The sequence below is a fragment of the Alosa sapidissima genome, chromosome 3, assembly GCF_018492685.1.
Source record: "Alosa sapidissima isolate fAloSap1 chromosome 3, fAloSap1.pri, whole genome shotgun sequence".
Taxonomy (NCBI): Eukaryota; Metazoa; Chordata; class Actinopteri; order Clupeiformes; family Clupeidae; genus Alosa; species Alosa sapidissima.
Window position 1 is genome coordinate 10,382,596 of NC_055959.1, and position 27,752 is coordinate 10,410,347.

A 27,752-nucleotide genomic window follows, 5' to 3' on the forward strand; every position below is an offset into this window, starting at 1 on the left:
TGCTCGGCCTGACGCGGTGGTGCTGACTTTCCGCACGGGCCCGCCGTTGGATTCCTCCCCATCTTTGGTCGGAAGATTGACTGCATGGTTCCGTAGTCTGGAAACAAAAATACACACACACAACGCCGAAAGAGCCGCTGCAGCTCCATCCCTTCTTGATTTTTCACCCAAAGGACCTGCGTGTCTAACATTTAGACATGTTCAGCTTTGTGGATTCACGGACTGTTCTGCTACTTGTAGCAACCCAAGTTGTATTACTATCCATCGTAAGATGCCAACAAGAGGATGACCGTAAGTCGCAACTTTTAAAATCTTTTCCTCAACAGGTGAATCTGTAACCGGTCTGCTCTTGATGCAGGTCTTTCTCGTGTTAGACAATCGCCTCTCTTCCTTTAGTTCGTTTCGTTTAGGCCTATTGATATTTTACAAAGAAAACTTGCACATTTATTGATGTGTTGAAAGTGTTACATAGGCTACTGTGGAACAGTCTGTTAGGAGTAACAGTGCTTTGGCATTGCCTTTGATGAAAAGGCAAAAAGATTGGTGCTGCATAAAAAGCCAAGTGAAAGGTTTATTTCTAAACTGTGGGTGAGGGGTGATAACACAGCCCTACACCACGAAGTATAACAGAAAGGATGCGTACACTACATGTTGTAGTTGTAGCATGCTGTATTCTTGTTAAGTCTTAACAAAGTTCCAACCAAGAGTTTTGAACAGAGGCTAAGACATTATTTGTCCCTCTTGGTAGGCCATCAGATCACAAACCATCCTCATTAAGGGTGCTGAAATGTGTGGCTTGTGGAACAATGAAACATACAAGGACGGAGTTTGTTTGTTGCTTTGTAGTGTGGATTAAGGTATTTCACTGCTATCTGTGTGTTGGTGTAGACCATTTGACCTGCAGCCTGGCAGGCTCAAAGGGCATCAGGTGGAGATGCTGAAGCGCACAAATAAACTGTGTGTGTGCCTGTGTGGGTTTGTGTGTGTGTGTGTGTGTGTGAGAGAAAGAGAGAGAAAGAGGGGGTGTATGCGATTAGTATGTGGTATTTCAGATAGACACAAACAAATTATCAAAACTATTAAGACTCATTTCATGTACTTTATTTCTAATTTTAGGTGCACATCAGTGCCAAAGTACATGAGCATAATTTAAGTGTTTTCTGGAGTATGATCATAATTTCTTGTCCATTGCCTCAGTCTTTAGGGGAACACCTTAAACCATTTAACGTATCCTCAGGTTTAGACATCTTTGTCTCTAAATAGCACATTTACACAAACTCTGAAAGGAAACCAAATAGCTGGTGGGACCCTGGGGCTGAGGCAGTTGAAAGCCATCCTTTCTTTATGCCACACCGTGTGTGTGTTTATTCTGGCTCTGGCAGCTCTATGAGAACCTGATGGGGTCCATATTTGCTTAAGGCACCCGCCTGTCAATTATGCCCCTGTGGCGTCTGAGAAAGAGCCATTCATGTGTTTGGGGCTGCCAGGTCAGCCAGGAGCAGGGTGGAGGGTAGTGGAGGGGGCATGAATAGACCTGGGGGGGGGGGGGGGGGGGGGGACTGTGGAGCCCATTAAACCCCACACTGTTTAGTTGGCCAATCAGCGCACAGTAACCCAAAACTTGCACCTCAATGTAAACTATGCAGCCCCTGTAGCCTATTGGTGGAACAGTGGGATGCTCAGGTGCAGCTTACACAGAGAATTTAAATACATACTTACACACTGCACTATTCTTATTTGAATTGGCAAAAGTCACCCAATGGTACAAGACTGAGGGGATTTTAGTATTGAATTGTTGGATAGAGTATACAAATGGTTAATTATTCATGTAGTTACAGTATCACTTTATTGTGGTCTGTAGTGTAAAGAGTAAATGTTGGAGCTTAAAGCAGAGTGACATACCCGCAGATTTCGCACCTGGTTCATACATATGCAGTCTTAATGTGCATGTTGATGTCATGGATTGAAGAATCAATCTGACCTGCATTGCTTTGCATTGTGTGTGTGTGCGTGTGTGCTTTTTACTTAGTGCATGAGTGTGTGTGTATGTGTGTGTGTACGTGTGTGAGTGAGTCTTACTGATGTTTAAGCAGGAGCCTTCTGAGCATGAGCATTTCATTAATGCTGAGTCATGTTGTCTCAAAGTGTATTAATGTTGAGTCAATGTGAGCATATAAAAAATAACACAAAATGAAGTGCACATACATTTGTGTATATCAAAGCATATCCTCATTGATATGGCAGTGTATCAATGTACATATGCTGTGCACGGCCTGGCAAGTATCTCACCTGCTGATTTCCTACTGCTACCCTCATAAGCGCCCCTAAAACACCCTCCATCTTTCTCCCTTTCCCTCCCTCCTTCCTCACTCCATCCTCTCATACCTCCTACCGCCCCCCTCCCCGGCTTCCTCCTGTTCGCCGGCCTGTAGAGGATGACCTGGGTGGGTGCATCCAAGATGGCCGCCACTACACTGATAAGGATGTGTGGAAGCCGGAGCCGTGTCGCATCTGCGTGTGTGACACGGGCGCCGTGCTCTGCGATGAGATCATCTGCGACGAGCTGCGCGACTGTGCCAACCCCATCATTCCCGTCGGAGAGTGCTGCCCCGTGTGCCCAGCTGAGCAGAGCATCCCCACCGGTCCTAATTTATTTACTCTTCTAAATAAATGACACTGCTATGCTGTGCCGTGCTTCCCCCCCCACTCTCTTCTTTCTGTCTGCCTCCTCCATGTTTCCTCTGGGTTCCCTCTCACCTGCGTCACCTGTGTGTGTGTGTGTGTGTGTGTGCGTGTGTGTGCGTGTGCGTGTGTGTTCGTGCGTGCGTGTGTGTGTTCGTGCGTGTGTGTGTGTTTGTGTATGTGTGTTGTGTGTGTTTGTTTGGGTGTGTGCTGTGGTCTGAGCTCAGAATAAACATGGCCAGAGTGAGTGGACGGGAGTAACACTTCTAAGTTTTCTGTTGCATCTCTAAGCTTGTCTACAGGAATGGGATGAGCTCCCCCCCTGCTTTCCGAATCTTCCATTCAGTACATGGCAATGATGAGCAATGACTTAATTAGAAGCTGTAATTAAGGACATTATAACAACATCATATAATGCCTTATGAGGATGATTGAGCATTGTGAGATTGTGAGAATACATGCATTATGATGCATTCTTCATCTATGACTCCTTGAATGTCATGTCATACCCAAACAGTCATGTCACTGACTGATAATAGTTCCCCAGCTGGACTGAACCTGTTTTAGGATAACAATCAGTAGCACTAGTGTCAATGATGAAAACAAAAACTTTGAAGTGTTCTCAAAATCCCTCTTTTTAACAATTTATAAGACAACCTTAATGCTAAATAGTAACCTATCATTAAACATAAGGGTCTCAGTGCATGAAGGTTTAACCATTATTTTAAGGTATTTTACTTTTGAAACATACAATAATGCAGGGAAAAACATACAATTTTATACCATTATACCGTTATACCATTCTATGGATGTCCTTTACCGATAAATGCTACCACCTCCCACCTACTTCCAAACTCACTGAGATCTATTGCATTGGTTATGGATATAGCATTACACATTTATTATTATAAGGGGCTAATTCACCTCACCATTGCATGAGTAGCAGTTGATATTTGTAAGCATGTGGTTGTGTATAGCTATGCTGTTGGTGAATTTCCACCAGCTTGGCCAGTTCTAACCTTGCATCTTCTCTCTCTTTTTTACATATCTTCTTCTGAAACTCCAGAGGCGATTGGTGCAAGGGTAAGTCAGGAAGTACAGACAGAAGTCATTTTATGTCAAGAATCAATTAAAGTGTGGCAACCTTAACCAACCTTAAACAAAAGAAAAAAGACATGCTCAAGCTGGGGCTTACTGAGCTCAAGTTATGAATACAACATCTTGTTTCCTTTGTTAAAAAGCTACACCAAATCAGTTTAGCCACAAAGGAAATGGGTGTTTTAGAGGTGAAGCATTTCTTTACAAAAAGCCATTGATTCATTGGAGTATTACTGAGCGCCATCGGTTTCATAAATACAGGTGCAGTAGTCAAAATGGCCTATAGGATGTGCTGAAGAGCATATCATACACATTCCCTCAACATTCACACAAACATTGTGCGACTGACTTTCTGCCTGGCTGCAATGCCTACAATAGGTCACAAACAGGTTACAATAAAGGTTAAATGTGTTAGAAATTGTAATTTAACCATATTTTTTCAACATTAGCTCTATGACCTATGGCAAGCAACATTAGATTTATCTCTGTGAATAGGCCCCTATCATGAACATTGCCCCATTTATATCTGAACTGTAGGCACACATTGACTGTTGTCACTTGAACTATGTTTTCTATTGTAGTGCATAATATACACATAAGACCATGAAGTGTTACAATGTAACAACAAGCATTAGTATGCAAAATTGAACCAATACACACTCATCTGCACAAAGACCATAGGGCACAATCACCACACATATTTTATATTATATTTTATAAGTACTCTGACTTCTGGTGTTGCTTGCTTATAGATACATTTTATGATCACTAAAGGATGCTGACATCAGTACAACCTCAGTGTAGATCGCCATTTCCGGTTGTGTTACTCTCCCCAGATACATTTAAATCTCATTGAAGGACCCAGACAAAGCATAACCCATCTTTGATATTATATTTTAAAATGTCACTCAACATTGTTATAACTCACAGTTTGCATAAAGATGACATGGAGTTTCATTGTTGCCTCCAATATTTTAAATCCAGGAAATGGCTAACCTGAATGAGACCAGAGCTTTATAAAATCGTCACCCTTTGATGTTTTGCTTATCTTCTCTTCTCAGGGCCAGAAGGGTGAGCCAGGAGACATTACTGATGTAAGTCAAGCAACTCTAGTCCTTTACTCAGCCCTCTCTGTAGACTTGCAAAGGTGATGGTTGAGTTCCTGTTGAGTGAGTGTTTAGTTTAGTTTATTTGTAGAGATCAGGACAGGCCATTCTATTAGGGGAATAGGCAGGTGTGAAAGAAGTCTGGGACAGGAGAAAGGACCTCACAGGAGTTATACCGAAGGGCCTCTTGTACTCCTGATTTGATCATCAGTGACCTGCTACATCCAAGGCAGATGCTCATATGTCCCCCACAGTATCCACATTTTCAAGTCCAGATGTCCCTCTGATAGTTCTTAGTAATAGAAAAGTCCTTTTAGACAAGTCCCTCCACTCGGCGGCCATATTGCAACGCTTTTTGGGCACTCATCGGGCATCCTATTCGGCAGAAATGCGTGTGCGCAAGGCTTCACGACACCAATCTTGCACCAGCGGCGAGTTCACAACACATGATTGGCACGATGTCTTCACAACACACCATATGATTGGCTCAATGTATTCACATCACACCACATGATTGGCTCAATGTATTCACATGTCAACGTTTTGCTGAGGAAGGGGTGTGATATGTGTAGACAACGGCCATATTGGCGTTACAAACTAACCCCATGCATTTCTATGGAGGATTTTTTGAGTGCTGTGTCTCCTCATTAGAAAGTCTCTGGTAATAGTAGTAAACACTCACTTATTCAGGACATGTATTAATCAAAATCCTTTGCTCCTTCACTTCTAGGTCGTAGGACCAAGAGGACCAGCAGGCCCTATGGTGAGTGTTTGTGTTCGTGTTTGTGTTTGTGTGTGTTGTAAAAGTTTCGGTTCACAGTGTGGTTTGTCAGTCTCTTTGGGTTCTGTTGCTCATGTCTGTGTACATGTTTCCTCAGGGCCCCCCAGGAGAGCAGGGAATCCGTGGTGAGAGAGGCCTGAAGGGCGATAAGGTAAAGAGGACCCCAGAGTTAATGACCTGCCATATGTCCTGTGGACGATTATCCTACAGAACTGTGAAATGTCTCCTCATGGAAAGTGGAATACTACTGCAGAACATGGACATTATCTAAGGGACTAAGAAAACTATATGCATTTATCCTGCTTTTGGACAGCACACAGATATTTGTTTACATAAGAATGGCAAGGACCAAGTTGGGGATATCTGGTAAAATAAGATGACCACCTCTACTCCAGTCAACTGTTACACATTAGCAAAGGGATGGTATAAAGCTGCACCAGACATACTAGACTGATTGATGATGAAGTATACACAATTGCACTGTGGTACAACAGTTAACTCTTATATTTAGCTTCAAAATGCCCTCATTAGTATGGGATTTAGAAGTCCCTCTGAAGTTTTGGGAGGTTAAGTGGATTAATGGGTGCCCTGATTCTTGAGAATCTTGCTGTGAGGAATCATGTGAGGGATTATCCCCTTAACCCCCTTTCTCCTCTCCTCCCATCACCCCTTCTCCAGGGAAACATCGGACCCAGAGGCAGAGACGGTGAACCCGGCACTCCCGGAAACCCAGGACCCCCTGGCCCTCCAGGCCCTGCTGGACTTGGTGGAGTACGTGTGACCTTTGACCTCCTCCCCCATCCCTCTCCCACACTCCCTGTGGCCCCAGCATCAGCTCATCACTAGAGTTTGCCCATGGAGTTAATATGTGTGTGTCTGTGTGTTACATGTTTCCCCCTCAGAACTTTGCTGCTCAGATGGCTGGTGGCTTTGATGAGAAGGCTGGAGGTGCTCAAATGGGTGTGATGCAGGGACCCATGGTGAGCGGCTGACACATACACACACACACACACACACACACACCCATGCACATACCATACAGGAACAAGTTCACTGTGGATACTGAACTTGTGCTCCACCTAGTGGTCGAAAGGAAATAGGACAAGTTTTACATCTTAGCTCAGTGAAACATGTTAAATTGAGGAATACAAATCTAGGGAAAATATTGCAGGTACACAGTAGCTATGTTTGAGTAGAAAATGTAAGTTCAGTGTTTGTTTATTGGAGACATACACAGTCTTTACTAAAATCTAAATATGCTTTATAAATGAACATTTGAAAATTATACATTTCATTTCTGTGTCTCTCTTAGGGCCCCATGGGACCTCGTGGCCCCCCTGGACCAAGTGGAGCTCCAGTAAGTAATGCAAACACACACACAGACACAGACACACACACACACACACACACACACATACATAAGAAACACACATGATTCATTACCACTCATCGTACAACCCTCCATTATTCAGTAGACTGCAGCTTTGACCAGCTAAACATAGAATAGTCTAAATATGTCTAAATCTGGGATGGTTGCTATTTATTGTATTTCAGGGCCCTCAAGGATTCCAGGGCGCCCCTGGTGAAGCTGGAGAACCTGGACCTGCTGTAAGTTTTTCATTCGTCCCACCACACACCAGTACCTGACACACACTATCCAGAACACCACCAGTCCCCTAGGAGCCTCCGTTACAGATTTCGCTTTGTCTACATCTTATCTTGGTTAAGAATAGACTGCATTATGTTCTACCACAAAATGTTCGAAACTATCATTTGCATTGAGAGTTTCAAAATTGACGGTCATCCTCTGCCATTATGTTCATTGTATCTTTGATATATTTGATGGAGGTGTAGTTGAAAAACTACAGCACTATATGCAGTCTCATCTGTTCTTCTGTAACACCCTACTTTTACATTCGTCTCCTAATATCCTACCATCACATCGAGTCAAATGTGTCATTTTGTCCCAACAGCCACCTTCTCAAATCAGTCTGGTCAGCTTCAAGCGAAGCATATAGAACAATACAGTGTGACATTCATAGAATTGCACATTCTAGCATCTTCTAAAGGACACATTGGAATTGGAATCACTTAATTGCCCAAACATAGGCTAGCTGACAATTATCAACTTTCAACTATATATATATATATATAGTTTTAACAAGGATGATGAAAGTTGATAATTTTCAGCTAGCCTATGTTTGGGCAATATTGGGCAATATTAATGTATAATATGATGTATTGTTTTAATATTATTGCATATTTAATGACTATCATACCAAAGGAGTAGCCAGTTGCCATCTCCTCACATTTCTTAAGAAATGTGAGGAGAGTGCCATAGTGCCAAATCAGCGACAACCTTCTTATGATGTCATTATTCAAGCATAGAATAGAAGGTGAATCTGAAACAGTTTAGTTTAGACCCAGGTAGATATGAATAATATTGTTTATTTATACTGTGAGAGAAGGTATACGATGGTGAGTTTCACCTCTTCCACTATACGCTCTAGTCTCATGTAATGAGGCTTAACCTCAGACTTGCACATTAGGAAAGAAACATGCTGCAGAATCTATGAGAAAGGCAATGAGATACTTACCTGTTTTGGGTTATTTGTCCCCATTAAGTTAAACCACTGAGTAACAGTGTTATGCTATGTTATCAATTGATGAAATCTGAAATCAAAGCGAAACTAAAGAGAGTTGCACTGCACCGTTGCGTTTGCCCCCAGCACACCTCTCTTCTATACACAGATGTTGTGTATCATGGCTGTCTGCTTACTCTATGCAGTGTTCACTGACTGTCATTGACAGGCGGTATTTAGTCATTAGTTAGTTTGTTTGTTTGTTTGTTTATGATGCACACCCTCTCTGTTGTAGGGAGCTTTGGGACCCCGTGGCCCCTCTGGACCCTCAGGGAAACCAGGAAGTGATGTAAGTATTTTCATGAGGCTGCTATCTCTTCCCGACCATCTATTCACAGATCTTATCTGCTTTTCTCCATTGCTCACTATTATGCAAAATCCTCTTGAGTCAATGGGCCCGAATTTAAATTAGCGAGCACAGTGTAAAGTCTGAAGTCTAAATAAAGCTTATTTGATGACAAGGCAAACTCTATTTGCTAATTTAATACCATGAGCAAGATTCCTAGCTCAAACATTAGTGGATCAGCTCAGTGTGAATTATGTATGAATTATGACTCAGTGTCCCATTGTGTATTTTGTTTTGGTGAATACTACCCTTTTGTGTTTATTCATAAACCTAGGGGAATTTCATTTAGCATTACCTTGAATACACATTCATAAGTGTAAAGTTGTTCCAAATCAATTCCATGATTTTAGGTTGATTTTAGGTGGTTACATTAATAAAACTCAACAGTGCACCACTCCTCACCCATATGCCTCCATTTCACACCTAAAGCCCATGACAGAGACTAAACATAGTAATCTTGTCACTCTGTGTAATTATTAATTTCTTGGTAGTTCCCATCCATAATCAAAATGTTTTCATTCAGTTTGTACAGTACCTTATCTGCACTCTGTGCTGTTGTCTCTCACCCACTAGATGGTGCTAATACTTCACTGTGTCCATGTATTATAGCCTGCTGTACTCTAGGTAGTGGTGTTAGACTGTATTGGTATACTGACCACATTCTCTCTCTCTCTCTCTCCCTCACTCTCTCTCTCTCTATCTATCTATCTATCTATCTATCTATCTATCTATCTATCTATCTATCTATCTTTCTCACTTTAGGGAGAAGCTGGTAAGCCTGGCAAAGCTGGTGAGCGCGGACCCCCAGGCCCACAGGTAATATAAATATACATATATAAACAATAAACAATAAACAAATATTTCACAGAGATGAAATAGGGATTTCCATCTCTAAACTAAGAGGACATGTCCTAATCCACTTCACTTTTGGTTCTATTAACAGGGAGCTCGTGGATTCCCAGGAACTCCCGGACTTCCAGGAATCAAAGGACACAGAGTAAGAGATTGGATATCTGGGACTGAATTCTATACACAGCACTGGCCTGTGTTGTGACCTGAGTGACTGAATGCCTGTGTGTGTTTGCAGGGACACCCAGGTGTGGATGGAGCTAAGGGAGAGGGCGGTGCTGCTGGAGCTAAGGTATAGCAAACACCACACACACACACACCACACACACACACACACAGACACACACACACACACACACATCCATAGTCCATTTGAATAACTTGAGTTGTAACTTCCTGTCTGACATCGTGTCTTCCCTTCTGTCTTTTTCCTCTGGTCAGGGCGAGGGTGGTGCTCCTGGTGAGAATGGCGCCCCTGGACCCATGGTGAGTAACACGATGCGTCCGTTTCCCTCACATCCTGAGCTGAGACTTTGGATGAAGAAAAACCTTTGGATGTCTCAATCAGTTACCATTGATGTCTTAACCGCTCACTTGTATTGTCTTAATGGCCTGTCTCTCTCCCTCTCCCCTCTCCTCCCTCTCTCTCTCCCTCTCCCCTCTCCTCCCTCTCTCTGTCCATTCTCAGGGTCCCCGCGGCCTGCCCGGTGAGAGAGGACGTCCTGGAGCTGCTGGTGCCGCTGTGAGTGGCACATAAACACATGCCTTTCCCTTACAAATATATACATATAGACATATATATATACATCGCAAGACATACAGTATATACTAAACATGCACTGGAATCAGCCATGCTGATGCAGATCACCCAGTCTGTTAGGTGCAGAAGAGCCCATAGTGACTGACCAAGCTTTCTTTTTTCTGCAGGGTGCTCGTGGTAATGATGGTTTGCCTGGTCCTGCTGGCCCCAATGTGAGTATAACTTGCTCATCTGTTCACATTTGTAAAATGACAAGGATAAACCTCTAATGTTAGATTATAGTTAGATATAAAGTGAAGAGTCACTGATTGCTGATTGTCTGAGTGCAGTGCTGTCAACAGTGCTGACTGTTCTCTCTCTCTCTCTCCCTCCCTCTCTCTCTCTCTGTCCCTCCCTCTCTCTCTCTGAAGGGCCCAGTTGGCCCTGCTGGTGCACCAGGTTTCCCAGGATCCCCAGGTTCCAAGGTGAGAAGCAGATCAACACTTACACATATCATACATCATATGAAAGTCTGGCTAACACTTCCTCTTGTATGGCCTTTCTGTGAGGTTCCTACTTTGTTTGATACTTTGTCTCTAAACCCTGTGTGGTGATGTGTCCCCACCTCAGGGTGAAGCTGGTCCCACTGGTGCCCGTGGAGCTGAGGGAGCTCAGGGACCCCGTGGAGAGGCTGGTACTCCTGGATCTCCTGGACCTGCTGGTGCAGGAGTAAGTGAAACCATCAAACCAGAATTACTGCATACAGATGCAGAGTCCGTTTTTGTCTTTCAGAATCATCAGATTAATACTGTTAATGGAGCTTGTCTGATGTATTGTGAAGCATCATGTTGATTCTTGTGTTAATGTGTTTAAGTCTCTTGACGCTGTTTGCTCTGTTTTTATTCATATAGGGTAACCCTGGAACTGATGGTATCCCTGGAGCTAAAGGATCTGCTGTGAGTACGCTGTCACATGGTATCTCTTTATCCCATATTGCCAAATAGATTCTTGTGATTTTTCTGTTGTTAAACAGACACACTTAGCATCAGACCTCCCCTTTGTGGTGGAGCATTAAGATGAAAAAACATGATCCCACTGCCTGTGACACCTACCAATTCAATCTCTCTGCTTCTCATCACAGGGTGGTCCCGGTATTGCTGGCGCCCCAGGTTTCCCTGGACCCCGTGGACCTCCCGGACCTCAGGGAGCAACTGGACCTCTTGGACCCAAGGGACAGTCTGTATGTATCACCAACTCTCCTGGTCTCTCATCCCTGTCAAAAAGTATTGCTAGTCATAGCCATGCTTCGTCATAGCCATGCTTCACAATACTCATTGATGCTGTTCCTCCACAGGGTGATCCAGGTATCCCAGGATTCAAGGGAGAGGCAGGACCCAAAGGAGAGCGCGTGAGTAAAGACTTCCTCTGACACAAAAACACCTCTACTGATTTAGAGTTAAATGCTGTTTATTAATAATGCTCCATCCCCATTAATCATCCTCCATACGCTTCCTATTGCAATACAGGGTGTTGCTGGACCACTAGGAGCACCTGGACCTGCTGGAGAGGAGGGCAAGAGAGGAGCAAGAGGAGAGCCCGGCGCTGCTGGACCACTTGGACCTCCTGGGGAAAGAGTGAGTTCACTGACATGTAGAGGGTCTTGGACAGAATAGTTCACTGCAGTGTTGACCTCAGAGTAGCCTGTTGTGCGATCTGATGTCCAGGTGTGTTTGAATTAGCATGCTGGCTAGTCTGCTGGGTGTTTCCCAGATTTACTTCTGTCGGCTGTATAATGAGTCATTTCAAGTTTTGGTTAATAGTAAATCCAGTTACCAATCAAATCATTCATGACTAAAGTGTCCATAGGTTCTGTAGTGTTCTTGATTGAAAGGGCATTTCCAACTGATTAGGTGGAGTTTAATGTGTTGATGGTTCATGTGGCTGTTCAATTCAAATTAATCTGAGTTTGCCTCTTCTGTTGAAAGGGAGCCCCTGGCAACCGTGGATTCCCTGGTCAAGATGGTCTGGCAGGTGCTAAGGTAGGTGAACATTAAATGGTCAACACCATTTATGGTAACCCATTTCTGTTTATATTTTGTATGTAAACAGACATAGAGTATAGTATATAGTAGAGCAAACAACAACCATTGTGAAATAAGTACATTTGCTAAACATAGTCAAGTAAAACATATTTCCACATTCATTTTTAGTCCAGTATCAATACTGTAGAACATACATATAAAGCATATGATTATAATATGGTAATATGTGGCCAAGTCTCTATAAACTAGCATACTTCAGAGCATCTCCCCACATTGATGTCATCACAAAACTCATCACATAATACTCATCTAGATCTTTGTGTAAACTTCACAATTTAAACAAAATCAACACAGTTTTTCTTGTCAGAACAATGAATCTGGTTGAATAGTCCATCCAAACATGAGTATGTGGCTATTTAACACTGTGGATGTGCAGCATGCTCCGTTCATAAGAAACAGTCAAAATGAGAACGGTACAACTGAGATCTGGCACGGATTCACCGCAACATGAATGACCGTTTACTACTTTTTACCTCACAATTCAACATGGACGCTGTCGATCTTCTCACTCAACTCTTCCCTGTTGGTCATGTGCAGGGCGCCCCCGGAGACCGTGGTGTTCCTGGTCTGGGTGGTCCCAAGGGAGGCACTGGTGACCCCGGCCGCGCTGGAGAGCCTGGCCTTCCAGGTGCCAGAGTAAGTCACAAAGTTGGATTCTAGTAGACAGTGGTGTTATACATCTTGAATTACATATTGAAGTCATAGAGGTAAATCAGATATATGAATTCCATCTGCCCCACATTCCCCACACATCAGTTCTGTGTTTCATTTACAGGGTCTTACTGGACGCCCTGGAGATGCTGGTCCTCAAGGCAAAGTTGGCCCTGGTGTGAGTATAACAGGGTCTTTACCATGTTTTGACTGAAATAGTATTTTCTTTGTGGCTAAAGTAGTTGAGAGTGAAAGGAAGTGAGTGGGAGATGGGTTGGAATGGAACCAGGGCTCCAGTGGCTATTTATACCTGTATGTAGACCCGCTTGCACTACATCTTCTCCTTGTCCAGAATACTTTTAAGACTTTACAGAAGTGACAGCATGATAAACCTTCCCTTTAGTATACTAGTGCAGTGCCCATTCAAACATGCTATTCCTAGAAAACCCGTAGACCAATTACATGCCCGCAGGTAGGCCTGCTTTAAAAATAGGCTGATAGGGAAAAACATCATTCTAGCTAAGCATTCAATAATTAATATATTGAATATTATAATACATTAGCCTATAATAAATGTGCAGTGAGCAGAATTTAGGCATGGCTGCATGTGACATTCTTTACAGATCAAAATGACATAAGCCTAACAGCTATTTTGAGTTAAGGCTGTATGTTTCTTGGTAAGCTTATTCAATAACGTCATGATAGAGAAGACAAACCATTATGCTGAATGATGCATCATCATATGAAATTTGCAACAAACAATCTCTGGTAGCCTATACTGTAGGTGACATCACGCCCTGTCTACCACTTGTTGTCTGTAGCTAATCAACATAAGACTAAAGCTTTGATTTAAGGCTATATGTTTAGCCTATCGAGTAACTTAATGATATAGAAGCCAAACCATTTTGTAGAAAGATGCATCATCATATGAAATTTGCAACAATGTGACTCAGACACAGTCTCTGGGAGCATAAGTGACATCTCCCTCTGTCTGCCACTTGTTACCTGTAGCTGTGTGGCATTCTAAAACGTCCTTAAATTCGGGCCTATCGCTCATTTCAATTTGGGACCTTGCAGTCCAAATTTTCGTTTGTTTATTCCAATGTAGCCTGAACTATTCAGTCAGTTTATTGCACATAAGTTTTTACTTTGCATTTTTGCCACTGCATACCCTATTTATTGGGCTGCAAAATAAATTCACTGAAACATTTTATGCAAGCAAACCGCATACAGGAAGTCTTTATTGTTGAGGTTTAGATTATATGAGAATCATACAGGGAGTCTTTATTGTTGAGGTTTAGATTATATGATAATCATCTAAACATCTTGCATCTTGACCCGTGCTGTGCACTGATTCAGTGCTGCCAAAACTCTGCTTACCCTCTCTGTCTCTGGTCCTGCACTGTGTTGTGTGAGAGGGGGAGTGGCTACAGTAGAGTAGCGAAAGCCAATGTGTGGTAAAAGAAGCTTTTACTGATATATTTAACAATATATTTTGCATTTCTTACCCAAACAACATCAAACTTGGTACTGCACTTACTTGTGCCAATAGCAAGACACCTGCCAAGTTGAAATCAATTGGACGAACGGTTCAACAGATATGCGGTTAACACACACACACTGACAAACAGGCAGACAGACAGAAGTTCCTGTAATTTACAGATAGATAGATGGTATCACTATGATATCCCAGAATGGTCTTTCCATGTTGAGCCTCAGTCCTCAGCTCACAATCTGTGTGTCTATTATTTCTGTGTGGAGTCTCTGTGTAAAGCCTTTGAGCTCAGGAAATCTTTTATCTCTTCATTGACTCTCTGAGTTGAGTTTGGGGTGTGTGTTGGGTCTGGGATGTTGTCTTACCAGTAAGCCTGTGCTGAATCTCTCTGGTCTCTGACCCCATAGGGAGCTGCTGGAGAGGATGGACGTCCCGGTCCCCCTGGGCCTCAGGGAGCGCGTGGACAGCCAGGAGTGATGGGATTCCCCGGTCCTAAGGGAGCCAATGTGAGTGTCTTATGAAGCATCAGTGAATATTAGTTCTTCGTTGAATTATAGTTCATCGTATACTTGGTTGATAGTGACATCTGTAATATATTCTAATGTGAATGTTTATTATGGCTGTTAAAACACAAACGAAAATAAACAACTACTCATATCAACAACTTTATATTTCCTAATATTTATCTTTTTTCCACAAACAGGGAGAGCCTGGAAAGCCTGGAGAGAAAGGACTTATTGGTAACCCCGGTCTTAGAGTAAGTAATTACGTATTCCATCAGGCTTTAGTTCAAATTCAAGCTGTTGGTCAGTTGATCATGTTGTGACTAATATAACTGACCTCCACCTTTTCCACTGTAGGGTTTGTCTGGAAAAGAGGGAGAGACTGGACCTTCTGGTCCTCCTGGCCCTGCTGTAAGTAGCCCTCACACCCTCACATATGGCTATGTGACATGTGTTTAATTGCAGCATGTGTGATGCTCCATTGATGCATGAAAACACAGAGAAAGGTCTGGTGTGATCTTGATCTGTGTGATCTCCATCCTAGGGCCCAGTTGGAGAGAGAGGAGAACAGGGTCAGGCTGGACCTTCTGGCTTCCAGGTGAGTGAGTTTGAACCTGAGGCTGCACCAACAAATATGGGCCTACCTAAATCATTAGTATTACTACAGATAGGTTACCCACGTACCATATACAACAGAGCATGAGATACTAATCTTTAATCTTTCTTCCTTTTTATTAGGGTCTGCCTGGACCTTCTGGTGCCCCTGGAGAGCCTGGCAAGCCTGGTGATCAGGTGAGGATCTTTAGTAGAAGGGCTGTTCTCTGTGTCCATGTTCAAAGGCCTATTTGGCAAATACAGGATTCATATCCTAAGCCAGGATTCTGATTAAATGTGTGGTTTGTGTGCATTGTGGATATTTCCAGGTGTATTCGTATGCATGAGATCTGACTTTAGATGTAAAAAACTTACCTACTGTAAGAAAGAAGTAGGCGTAAGGTCCTGTGTTGATATGTCCTCTCCTCTCATATCTTCCTGTAGGGTGTTCCTGGAGAGGGTGGAGCAGCTGGTGCTACTGGACCAAGAGTGAGTTTCTGATCCCCCACATCATTTGTGTTTAATACTCTTTTCTGTTGCAATGGGAATGATTTCACCATGTCAGTCAGGTGAGATAGTTAATGGTTTGTGTTTGTGCCTACCTTCCTTGCGTCCCGCAGGGAGAGCGTGGTTTCCCTGGTGAGAGAGGCGGCGCTGGGCCTCAGGGCCTGCAGGGACCTCGTGGTCTTCCTGGAACTGCCGGAACTGATGGACCCAAGGTGATTTCATCAGAAGAAATGACCCAAGATAGAGGGTTCTTCTTATGTCCTCAATGCCTGATACATTGTGTCTCTTCTTCCTTCTCAAACCCCCCTTTTGGAATCACTCATGTCTCCATAACACCCAATATTTTTATACAACCACTTCCTCAAAGCTGCTCTTCACATATCTCTCTCTTTATACATTTCTCTGCAAATCTTCCCCTGTTTCTTGTCTCCATTCACATATTCCCTCATGTCTCACTTTTGATCTATATTCACACCGCAGATGTGTCTATCTGTCCCTGTATCTCGCCATACATCTCCTCTTGTTCATGTTGTATTTAATGTGTGTTGTCTGACAGGGTGCGATCGGACCTTCAGGGCCTTCCGGTGCTCAGGGACCCCCTGGCCTCCAGGGAATGCCTGGAGAGAGAGGAGCCAGTGGTATTGCTGGAGCCAAGGGTGACAGAGTGAGTTCAGCACTAGGGACAAATATATAAGTCCTCTCACAGTCTGTTAAAAACATCAAGCTTCTAACTTCACACAAGCATATCCTCAGATCCACCATTTGAAGGCACAATTCAATTCTCTGACCCAAACAAAAACAGACTCTATACCTATACAGACTTACTCCAAACTCCAAGTTATTTTAAACACACACATCTCTAAATGTCTCTGTCATTCTCCCTTTCAGGGTGACAATGGAGAGAAAGGACCTGAGGGAGCTCCAGGAAAAGATGGCTCAAGAGTAAGGGACAAAATTCAGATTATCAGAATACCATCATATAGCCTATAATATAGCCTATGATCTGGCATCCCTATAATATAGCCTATGATCTGGCATCCCAGAGGAGCAGATTGAGCAGTGTCTTCCCTCTTCTTCGCCGTTTCATGCCTGTCCCTGGATTTCTTACTCTTAGGGTTTGACTGGTCCCATTGGTCCTCCAGGTCCCTCCGGTCCCAATGGAGCCAAGGTAAGATCTCACTGTCAACTTGAAAATAGATAAATAAACGCATACTCTGTATTGTTCCCAAATACATTAAATTGGTGATAATGATTCAAGTAGTGCAGGTAGACAGTCTTCCTTATTTGTCTACATAACCATGCACCAGCAATAACATGTTATTCATATATATCCATATGCCATCCTTCTTTTCATTCTTCAAGCTGGCCGGAATATGGCCTTAGATTAGTTGCATATGTGTTAAGAATCGGACATCCTTGATAGAACCTTGATAAAGGCTGTGTGCCGAAACGTTGGTCATTAATAAATATATTAAGAGATCAGAGTGTTTGGCTACTCTAGTTTTTAAAAAGAATCTCCACATTAGAAAATACTTTTTTCATTCACCAAAAACATTTTGGTGTATTGAGGGAAAATTATTTTAACACATTATTTGTTTCTTGAGGTCTAAAGCCATGAATTTTCCTTGAAAGTATCCTTGTATTTGCTGGTCCTTGTCCCCAAAGCAATAAGTTGGTCATGATGTTGATATTTTTGTCTCTGTCTCATTTAGGGTGAAGGTGGACCTATTGGGCCAACTGGAGCTGCTGGAGCTCGTGGTGCCCCTGTACGTTTACTGCCCCCCTCATAATTCTTTACTACAGTAATTTATTTTGCGTCATGTCTCCCACAAGTACCTTAAATAATAACTAATGTGTTCATTTTGACAGCACTAAATTACGTTGTGAAATACAGAAGTGTTTATCAATAATTTATCATGTCACTAGGGTTGGCAAACAATGCCTTTCTATTGACCCTAGTGTAATTGTACTGTTATTTAATGATGCTTTATGTATTTTATTCATGCTTTATTATTCATGAGTCAGCCTTAATTTGCTTGTTAAGTTGAAATTATAATGATGGATGAAGATACTAGTATCATTTCAAACTAGATGATCATCCATCCATTGTTTCCAACCATTACATGCTAACTTGTGAAAATGTTCTTCCACAATCTAACACTTTTGTGAGCTCATTTCTCTCTCTCTCTATCTGTGCCTTCCTGTTTCATATTTGTATGGTCTATGGACCTTGTTGATAATCAACTTGCACTTGAATATGTATTTACTGTTGCTAATAATAATTTATAGTTGATATTGGTACATATACGCAAATAAGGTTTCTAAGTAGATGTAATTTGAATGACCTTCATGGTTTTGAAATTCAATTGACATTTTACATATCAACACACCTACATTGACTTTTTGACATATAGGCCTTGATAGGCCTTAAAAGTATTCTAACCTTGCTAATATTTAGTATTTATGTACTATCTTGTTACCACATTTGTTGCCTTCCTTAGCATACACCTGACTTTCATCTTTCAAGAATATAAATCAGTATGCAGATATTATTGTTTTTCCAGTGTCTGACAGCTATTACACACACACAATGTCATACTTTGATAGACATTTTTCTCCATATGACCAATCTGTATTTCGCCCTCTCCTCCTTCAGGGTGACCGTGGTGAGGGTGGTCCTCCTGGCCCTGCTGGTTTTGCTGGACCTCCTGTAAGTACAAGGACTTAAATAGTCAATATTAGATAAGGATAAGAATGTTCTGTCTGTATGTGTATGTAACAACTGTGTATTCTTGCTGTGTTTTAATGTGATTGACTGACTGACTGATTGATTGATTGGTTGGTTGGTTGGTTGGTTGGTTGACTGATTGAATGAATAAATGAATGAATGAATGAATGTGAATGAATGAATGAATGAATGGTTGGTTGATTGAACAATTGATTGATTGCTTGGTTGATTGATTGGTTGATTGATTGGTTGGTTGATTGAATAATTGATTGATTGATTGGTTGCTTGATTGAATAATTGATTGATTGATTGATTGATTGATTAATTGGTTGGTTGATTGATTAAATTATTTGTTTGATTGATTGGTTGATTGATTGATTGATTGATTGATTGATTAATTAAACATTAATGAGCTGTGTCTGACTCCTGCCTGCTGTAGGGCGCAGATGGTCAGCCTGGTGCCAAGGGTGAGCTTGGTGAGGGTGGTCAGAAGGGAGATGCTGGTTCCCCTGGACCTCAGGGACCCTCTGGAGCCCCCGGACCTGTGGTAAGTCAAGTGAACCAGCTCATTACACTGTAGGGGACTGAGAGGAGACACTTTCCTCTCCTGCACAGAATAGACAAGGAACAGTATGTAGGTCCTGTTATATATATATATATATATATATATATATATATATATATATATATATATATATATATATATAAATGTTTGTAAGGGTAAACAGACCATTTTTAACCACTTTCATTCATATATTTGGGGGGTCTGGAAATAATCCAAATTACTCCAAATTCCTATTCAAGAGTGATTGATTGATTGATTGATTGATTGATTGATTGATTGTGAATGCTAAATAAATAATTTGATAAGCATAGTGTGTTATATCAAAGTGTGTGTTTTAGTGAGCTGCCGTTATTTTTTGTGGGATGTCATATTTACTAACGCATCTTCTCTTCTCTGTCCAGGGTCCCACTGGTGTGTCTGGACCTAAAGGAGCCCGTGGTGCTCAGGGAGCTCCTGTGAGTAGAGCAGTCCAAAGACATCACACACATCACTCCGAGAATTCACACAGGAATTAAACTGAAAAACTCTCACTTATACCAACATGGCATGATATCGTCGAGACATCATACGAGACATCATACACACCTCAGAGAATCCAGATAGGAATGAACTAAATAACTCTCATTTCCTGCTCTCCCTAGAGCTCCCTCATAAAAGAGATTTAAGATCTAAGATCTGGGACTCAACTTGTAAAATAAAGGACACATATTAATATATACATGAATGAATGAATGAATGAATGAATGAATGAATGAATGAATGAATGAATACCAACATGCCATGATGCATTCACTCTCTTGCTCCTCTTCAGGGTTCCACTGGATTCCCTGGTGCTGCTGGACGTGTTGGATCCCCAGGTCCTAATGTGAGTCAACCCTTAAACACATTTCCACACTTATTGCACTAGACGTTTGGAAGGTGCTAGATATACTGTCCTTCACTGGCTTAGCTATATTGGCTCGTCCCATTTACCCTGTTTGTTTCTGTTGTCATGTCTTAGGGAAACCCTGGTCCTGCTGGTCCACCTGGCGGTGCTGGTAAAGATGGTCCCAAGGGAGTGCGTGGGGATGCTGGTCCCCCAGGTAGAGCAGGAGATGCTGGGCTCCGTGGACCTGCTGGTGCCCCCGGAGAGAAAGGAGAGCCCGGAGAGGACGGTCCCCCTGTTAGTCACTTTCTAATCTTTCAATGTCCTGTTTTACAGTACTGTGCTGTACTTTGTACTTTTACAGTATTTCCTTTGGGTGTAGACAACATGTGAATGAAGTCAATGCTCACAAAATGATATGTTGTGTCTCAGGGTCCTGATGGTACTCCTGGTCCATCTGGTCTTGCTGGTCAGCGTGGTATTGTTGGTTTGCCTGGGCAGCGTGGTGAGAGAGGGTTCCCCGGTCTTCCAGGACCTTCTGTAAGTACCACAGTCCCCTAAGTTACCTGCTCCAGGACATTTAACCATCACATTGGGAGCCATTAAATACACTATACTGTATTGGCAAAAGTATTGGGACATGTACTCACTGAATCCATGTGTTCATTTAGACCCATTGCCACAGGTGTATACAATCAAGCACCTAGTCATGCAGTCTGCATTCACAAACATTTGTGTAGAAAGGGGTCGTTCTGAAGAGCTCAATGAATTCAAGCATGGTACTGTCATAGGGTGCACAAAGCAAGATCCACAAAGACATGGTTGGCTGAGTTGTGTGTGGAAGAACTTAATTGGCCCACACAGAGCCCTATCCTCAACCCCATCAAACACCTTTGGTATGAACTAACGGAAATGGGGATGAACTAACGGAGATTGCGAGCCAGGCCATCTCGCCCAACATCAGTGTCTGACCTGAAATCCCACAGACACACTCCTCTCAGAAGAGTGCAAGCTCCTATTGCTCTTATCTCTATCCAATGCCTATAGATTTAGAATGGCATGTTATAGAAGTTCCTGGAGGTGTAATGGCCAGATACTTTTGCCAATATAGTGTAGCTATAGCCTATGATCAGAATAAGGCTTCATTTGGTTCTGTGGATCTTTTCAGACTAATGTACTGTAGATGGTTGTTGTGGGCTTTGTTGGATAAAAGACCATTCAAAGACCATTCACTAGACTTGAATATTACCACTTGTGAAATCATTTCTGTAAAATACTTGACTGAGCAGTTGTTTTAGTTAAGCACACCTTAAGTTGATTAATAAACACATTAATTAGGCAATTGAATAATTGGATGACTGGACTTGCTGCACCACAGGGTGAACCAGGGAAACAGGGAGCTCCTGGTGCTGGTGGTGACCGTGGACCCCCTGGCCCTGTCGGACCTCCTGGCCTGAGTGGACCCTCTGGAGAGCCCGGAAGAGAGGTTTGTACACCACAACATCAGGGGAATGGCTCAGTGTCAGAGACCATTAATTCTGGAAATGTGCTTTAATGCTACTGTTCTCCATCTCCCTTTTCTCTTTCTCTGCATCTCTCTCTCTCTCTCTCGATCTCCCTCTCTATCTCTCTCTCTCTCTCTCTCTCTCTCTCTCTCTCTTTCTCTCTCTCTCACACACTCCTGTCCTATAGGGTAACCCTGGTGCTGATGGACCTCCTGGTAGAGATGGATCTGCTGGAGTCAAGGTGAGATATCAGACATCATAAACACAATCAGAAACAACAGTAGATTGTGCAGCAGCATACCCCAATACCATTGTGACAATGAACAGCAAGGAACTTCTGGATTTGATAAGCTTATGTTAAGAAATAGAACATGCACAAAGACATCTCAGTCAAGGCAGTCCAGCCTGAACTAGAATGTATATACTGTTAGTGTCTACCCCTCTGTCTATGTCACCAGTCACATGGGTCATCTTGAGCCCTGGCCAGTTTCTCAAAATGCATTACAGGCACTCACATTGTTTTATCTTATGGTCAAACAATGCAAAAGGTCAGATACTGTTTGCAAATAATTGAGTTATTTTTAACATCCAGTTAAATGTTGCCTGTTCTTGAGCAGACTTTTCAACTCAGTATGAATCTGGAGCATTTTTGTGTGCTGTGGCCTTCATGATCTCTCTCTCTCTCAGTTAAAGCTGATCGGGTCATACACCTCCAATTTATTCTTAGTGAGATCTCTATATTGTCTTCTTATGGCGGGCATCACTATTTACAAATGTCCTGTAATGAATTTGAATATATATAACATAACTGGCAGCAATATACTGTCAGAATTCAGCTAATTGCAGGCGTAGCAGGGGATCAGTTTAGTTGTCAGGCTGTGAGCCTGTTCGGATCAGCAGATTAAGTCAGAGCTTAACTTCATGGCCTATTTGAACTAACACTAACCTCCCTTTTGACCAAAGCCAAAAACTTATTTGAATTTACTTAAGAAATTTCTAGAACACATGTCTGATCCTTTGAAGCGAGGGTTCTTTATTGCGAGGGTTTTTATTAAAAAATCCTATTCTTGACCACTCACTGCTATTACTTAGGATTGAACAGCTGAAAACTTGATACAAAGCTGGCACCCCAAAGAGTCAAAGTGGTCAAATGAAGACCCTTTCAGCAGAGAGTTTTGTTTCAAGATGTATGACTCTCACAGAGGAGGCCTAACCATGTGTGCATTGTACAGCAGTGTTTAGACTCTTTCATGTGTTCTCCTCTAGGGTGAGCGTGGTAACACCGGACCTATTGGTGCCCCTGGCGCTCCTGGTGCCACCGGTTCCCCCGGGCCTGTCGGACCTTCGGGCAAACAGGGAGACAGAGGAGAGTCTGTGAGTATCACCATCATAACACACACTGATAAAAAAACACATTCATAACATCATGGCTGTCTGGTAGCTGGTGAAAGCTACAGTGGCGTACAATGAACAGTACGGTTCACTGGGCAGCTTGCCAATGGCCATTGCTACTGTTGCAGATCCAGTTAAATGAGTGTGAAGGAGCCAACATCAATATCACAACGCTTCATCTTATCTACCCAACAACTAAAGTATTTTCATGGCTACAGTTTCATAGCCATTACATAGAGGGGGAGTTACTGATTCTAAAACTGATAGTTCCGGTCCTTGATTGTGATTGGCTAAATCGTGTTCAATGCCGTTGTAAAATGCAGCATAAACATTTACCTTGACCGCATTTCGTTCTATATTACTGCACTACCATAACTCGATACAAAAGTTAAAGTAGCTGCTAGCTAGCAGCTTGTTCGTGCCTAACAACGCCCCTTAGCTGTTGTAGAATCAGTGTAACTGCCTCTCGGGGCGTATTGCTTAATTCTACAATACACTTTTTGTCACAATCACCATTCTGTTTATCTGCTGAAAAAGCATGTGACGTTCATACATGCACAGGCCTGGCTCTGTAAATTGGAAACAAACAGAGGGGCACACTCATAAACACCCGTTTAAACCAAACAACAGCAGGTGGTGTTAGTGCTGGTGCACAGAGCAGTGAGAAGCGATGAGGGAAGCCAACGCTATTACTGTCATCAGCACTCAAGGGAGAGGTGCATCTGTTTGGCTGTTGACATTAAAAAAAATTTATCATCCATTTTTTTCTCCAGCATCACTGACTCCACCTCCACCTAACTCCTCTTTAAGACATCAATCATGTTAATGTCTTTGTAGCATACTGTAAATTATTCATAAGACATTTTAATTATTGATGACTTAAGACATTGTTGCACAACTGGCATTTCATACACAGTAAAGTTTTCTCATTCACTTTCTCTCCCTTTTCTCTTTCTCTTTCTTCTCAGGGTGCCCAAGGACCTGCTGGCCCCCCCGGCCCTGCAGGAGCAAGAGGCATGGCTGTGAGTATATGTCCTTTTGTCTGTTCCCTTAAACAAACGTGTAGACATTGACTGCATGTAAGCATTGACTACATGGCTTTACTTGTTAGGCAGTTGTATTGCTGTTATCTAGTTAGTCATGCTCACTAATGTGCTGTGATGTGCAGGGACCCCAAGGCCCACGCGGAGACAAGGGAGAGGCCGGTGAGGCTGGAGAGAGAGGACAGAAGGGACACAGAGGATTCACTGGTCTGCAGGGTCTGCCTGGACCTCCTGTGAGTGACACATGCTCGACTCTCCCCATAACGCGTCCAGACACACCTGTCACAGCATCAGAACATTCAACATGCCTCACCTGCCATCTCACATTCACCACAGTGTTGTGGCCTTTTCGCGAGTACTCACCTACACACCTATGCTACGCCAACACCAACCAGCCACAGTCTCAAAGATTCACATCAGACTCAGCACAACCTGCCAATTACATCACAACGCATAAATACTATTGTAACGTATTAATCTTACACTTATCTTATTCTAACACAATAACATGAGAACTAACCCCCCCCCCTCTCTCCATCTCTCTCTCCCTCTCTCTCTAGGGTCCTGCTGGAGATGCTGGTGCTTCTGGACCTGCTGGACCCGCTGGTGCTAAGGTAAGGAAATGTCATTTCTGACATTGTTCACCAAAGCCTGCAGTAAGATGGCACTCCCATAAGTATGTCCATATCAAAACGTTTTGCTTTCCATGCAGGGACCCCCTGGCCCACTTGGAGCTGCCGGAAAAGATGGTAACAACGGCATCCCTGGACCCATCGGACCCCCTGGACCTCGTGGACGCTCTGGAGAGACTGGTCCTGCTGTGAGTCCAGTCCCAGTGCAGTGGGAATATCTGTCCCTTGATGTCCTTTCTGACATGCACTGACCCCCTGGTCAGGCAGACGGAGTTCTTGATATACATTTCTTACAGGATTTATAACATGCAGACATAGATATGTAATAAAATTAGCACATCCGAAATGGGATTTTGCATGGCAGAGCCTCCCAAGAATTGTGATTTTTCTTAGACCATCAAGACAACCAGGAACCAGGAAATGCTTATGTATCACGATCCATTCAGATTCTCACCTGTATTCCCTCTCTCTCTTTCCCCATCTTGCAGGGTCCTCCTGGTAACGCTGGACCCCCTGGTCCTCCTGGTCCCCCAGGCCCTGGCATTGACATGTCTGCCTTCGCTGGAATGGGACAGACCGAGAAGGGCCCAGACCCCTTGAGATACATGCGGGCAGATGACCCATCCAGCTCCCTCAGGCAGCACGACATGGAGGTGGACTCCACACTCAAGTCCATCACTGGCCAGCTGGAGGACATGCGCAACCCTGACGGATCCCGCAAGAACCCAGCACGCACCTGCAGGGACCTCAAACTCTGCCACCCTGAGTGGAAGAGCGGTAAGTGAGAGGTGCAAGATGACAGAGAAGTCAGATGAAGACGTTATTCATAAAGATCAACAGTAAAGAGCCAGTGATCTGATGTAGCTCTGTGGACCTTGTGACAGGTGACTACTGGGTGGATCCCAACCTGGGCAGCACCGCAGATGCCATCAAGGTCTTCTGCAACATGGAGACTGGAGAGACCTGCGTTAAACCCAACACTCCTAGTGTCCCACGCAAGAACTGGTGGAGCAGCAAGAGCAAGGCGCACAAACACGTCTGGTTTGGCGAGACCATGAATGGCGGATTCCATGTGAGTGCTTCATCTGATTGTTACTAGTTATGAACAAAAGTATGATGCCCTCTTGTGTTTCAACACCATCCATCTTGCTTTCTCTTTCTCTTCAACTGTGACAAAATCCCTTTGTCTGACTGGTGTTTTGTTTTGTTTTGTTTTTACAGTTCAGCTATGCTGATGACACCCAGCCAGGCAACGCCGCCAACATCCAGTTGACTTTCTTGAGGCTGCTGTCCACAGAGGCCTCCCAGAGCATCACCTACCACTGCAAGAACAGCATTGCCTACATGGACCAGGCCTCCGGTAACCTGAAGAAGTCTCTTCTGCTCCAGGGTTCCAACGACATCGAGATCAGAGCTGAGGGCAACAGCCGCTTCACGTACAGCGTCAGCGAGGATGGCTGCAAGGTACGTGTCACACTCGCTCAACATACGTGTGCTTTTTCTCAGATTAAATACACACAGAGTCAAAAAAGATTGGGAGGGAGACTTGAACAGATTCTTGTTGGGGGAGATAAAGTTACATCAGTTGGTAAATGACAGTCCCACACCACGGGTCATTGTCGAGTCCTCTTACACTTATCTGTTTCCACAGACACACACAGGCCAGTGGGGCAAGACAGTCATCGAGTACAAAACTCAGAAGACATCCAGACTGCCCATCGTGGACATTGCTCCCATGGACATTGGAGGTGCTGACCAGGAGTTTGGAGTGGACATCGGAGCTGTCTGCTTCTTTTAAAGTGGAATAACAAGACAAAGAAACACAAACGATATGAAAAGTCCATTAAGAAGCAATACACACTTTTGAAACGAAGACAATGGAAGACAGGAAAAGACATTAAAATTGATTTGATACTTTTTCCTCCAAACGTAAAGTTGTGCTCTCCAAGTTGTGCGCCTAGGATATCGGCACCGAGCGACACCAGATGTATGGGTTTGTAGTTCCACTGAACGGCACCAGAATTCCCCATCAGTCTGCCCCTCTGACATCAGTCATGTTTCCCAAAGATCCCGTGTTCCTGATGGGCATCAGGGAGAGATGGAAGGAACAGATGAGCATAAAAGGGAAAGAAGCGATGAAACATGACTTGATGTCACCCTTATACCCCAACACAGTGAGGGAAGGTGCACAGAACTGGGTGAGTTTGATTGAATACCACAGATGCCCCTCCCACTAAAGAACAACAGGATCCACCCAGTTCTCTAGGACCCCTCCCTGTCTTTCTAGAATGATGTAAAAAGTTCAGGTGTTCCTAAAATCTACCAACTAGGAAAAAAACCATTTACTGTGTATTATAAAACCTTGGTTCTATTGTTGTAAAAGTCTGTGTTTCATCCAGATATTGATTTATATATTTCCATGTTTATGTGAGTGTGTGTGTGTGCGTGTGTCTGTGTACACGCCAACACTTTTTTGGGAAGTGCCGTTTTTAATTTGGGAGGTTTTGGGTTTCTGTGTGATTGATTTTGATTTTCCCTTGACAGCCCTTATTAGGAACTCTGTTTTATCCTTTCAACACACAACCAAAGAAATGCTAATAAATTTGGAAAAGATGTCTGTTTTCTTTTAGTTTCATTACCCTTATTGTTTTGTTTGGTTTTGTTTTTTGGGTTGTTCTTTCTTGAAGCTACCTCAAGCTGGCATAACAAAATAAGAGTTAGCCTGAGGTGAGGCTGAACATACATGAGCCTTGTTGAGATGACGCCCCCCCCACCCCCCACCCCCCTCCCCCTTCAGAAGGTGCTATGACTTTTCAAAACCAAAAATCCATCTTTGCTAGAGGTCCCTGAATCCCCCTTTCCCTACTTGCTTCACACTGCACACACACCCTGCGCTGGGAGCATGGAACCGTCCGGAATGATCAGAG

General features: G+C 43.2%; 1 protein-coding gene across 2 annotated transcripts; it reads left to right on the top strand.

Moving 5' to 3' along the window:
• col2a1a (collagen, type II, alpha 1a) lies at positions 1-27,639 on the top strand. 2 transcript variants are annotated; one of them, XM_042085884.1, is made up of 54 exons: positions 1-291; positions 2,433-2,642; positions 3,749-3,765; positions 4,842-4,874; positions 5,617-5,649; positions 5,765-5,818; positions 6,346-6,438; positions 6,570-6,647; positions 6,980-7,024; positions 7,222-7,275; positions 8,545-8,598; positions 9,418-9,471; positions 9,599-9,652; positions 9,743-9,796; positions 9,946-9,990; positions 10,193-10,246; positions 10,432-10,476; positions 10,675-10,728; positions 10,874-10,972; positions 11,155-11,199; positions 11,385-11,483; positions 11,598-11,651; positions 11,770-11,877; positions 12,229-12,282; positions 12,883-12,981; positions 13,121-13,174; positions 14,899-14,997; positions 15,195-15,248; positions 15,352-15,405; positions 15,539-15,592; positions 15,733-15,786; positions 16,033-16,077; positions 16,209-16,307; positions 16,652-16,759; positions 16,984-17,037; positions 17,210-17,263; positions 17,808-17,861; positions 18,752-18,805; positions 19,263-19,370; positions 19,790-19,843; positions 20,200-20,253; positions 20,389-20,550; positions 20,686-20,793; positions 21,632-21,739; positions 21,946-21,999; positions 23,025-23,132; positions 24,119-24,172; positions 24,319-24,426; positions 24,754-24,807; positions 24,906-25,013; positions 25,314-25,602; positions 25,710-25,897; positions 26,047-26,289; positions 26,477-27,639. In XM_042085884.1, the coding sequence occupies exons 1-54, from the start codon at positions 198-200 to the stop codon at positions 26,621-26,623; spliced, it is 4,467 nt and encodes a 1,488-aa protein (XP_041941818.1). In that variant the 5' UTR covers positions 1-197; the 3' UTR covers positions 26,624-27,639. The 2 variants fall into 2 exon arrangements, with proteins under 2 accessions (XP_041941818.1, XP_041941819.1); XM_042085885.1 differs by lacking the exon at positions 2,433-2,642.
• The last annotated feature ends 113 nt before the right edge of the window (positions 27,640-27,752 follow it).

Coding starts and splice junctions, on each gene's coding strand:
- col2a1a (XM_042085884.1), top strand. CDS start 198: ATGTTCAGCTTTGTGGATTCACGGACTGTTCTGCTACTTGTAGCAACC. Junction 11,484..11,597: donor TTGGACCCAAGGGACAGTCT/GTATGTATCACC, acceptor GTTCCTCCACAG/GGTGATCCAGGTATCCCAGG. Junction 15,406..15,538: donor CTGGTCCTCCTGGCCCTGCT/GTAAGTAGCCCT, acceptor TCTCCATCCTAG/GGCCCAGTTGGAGAGAGAGG.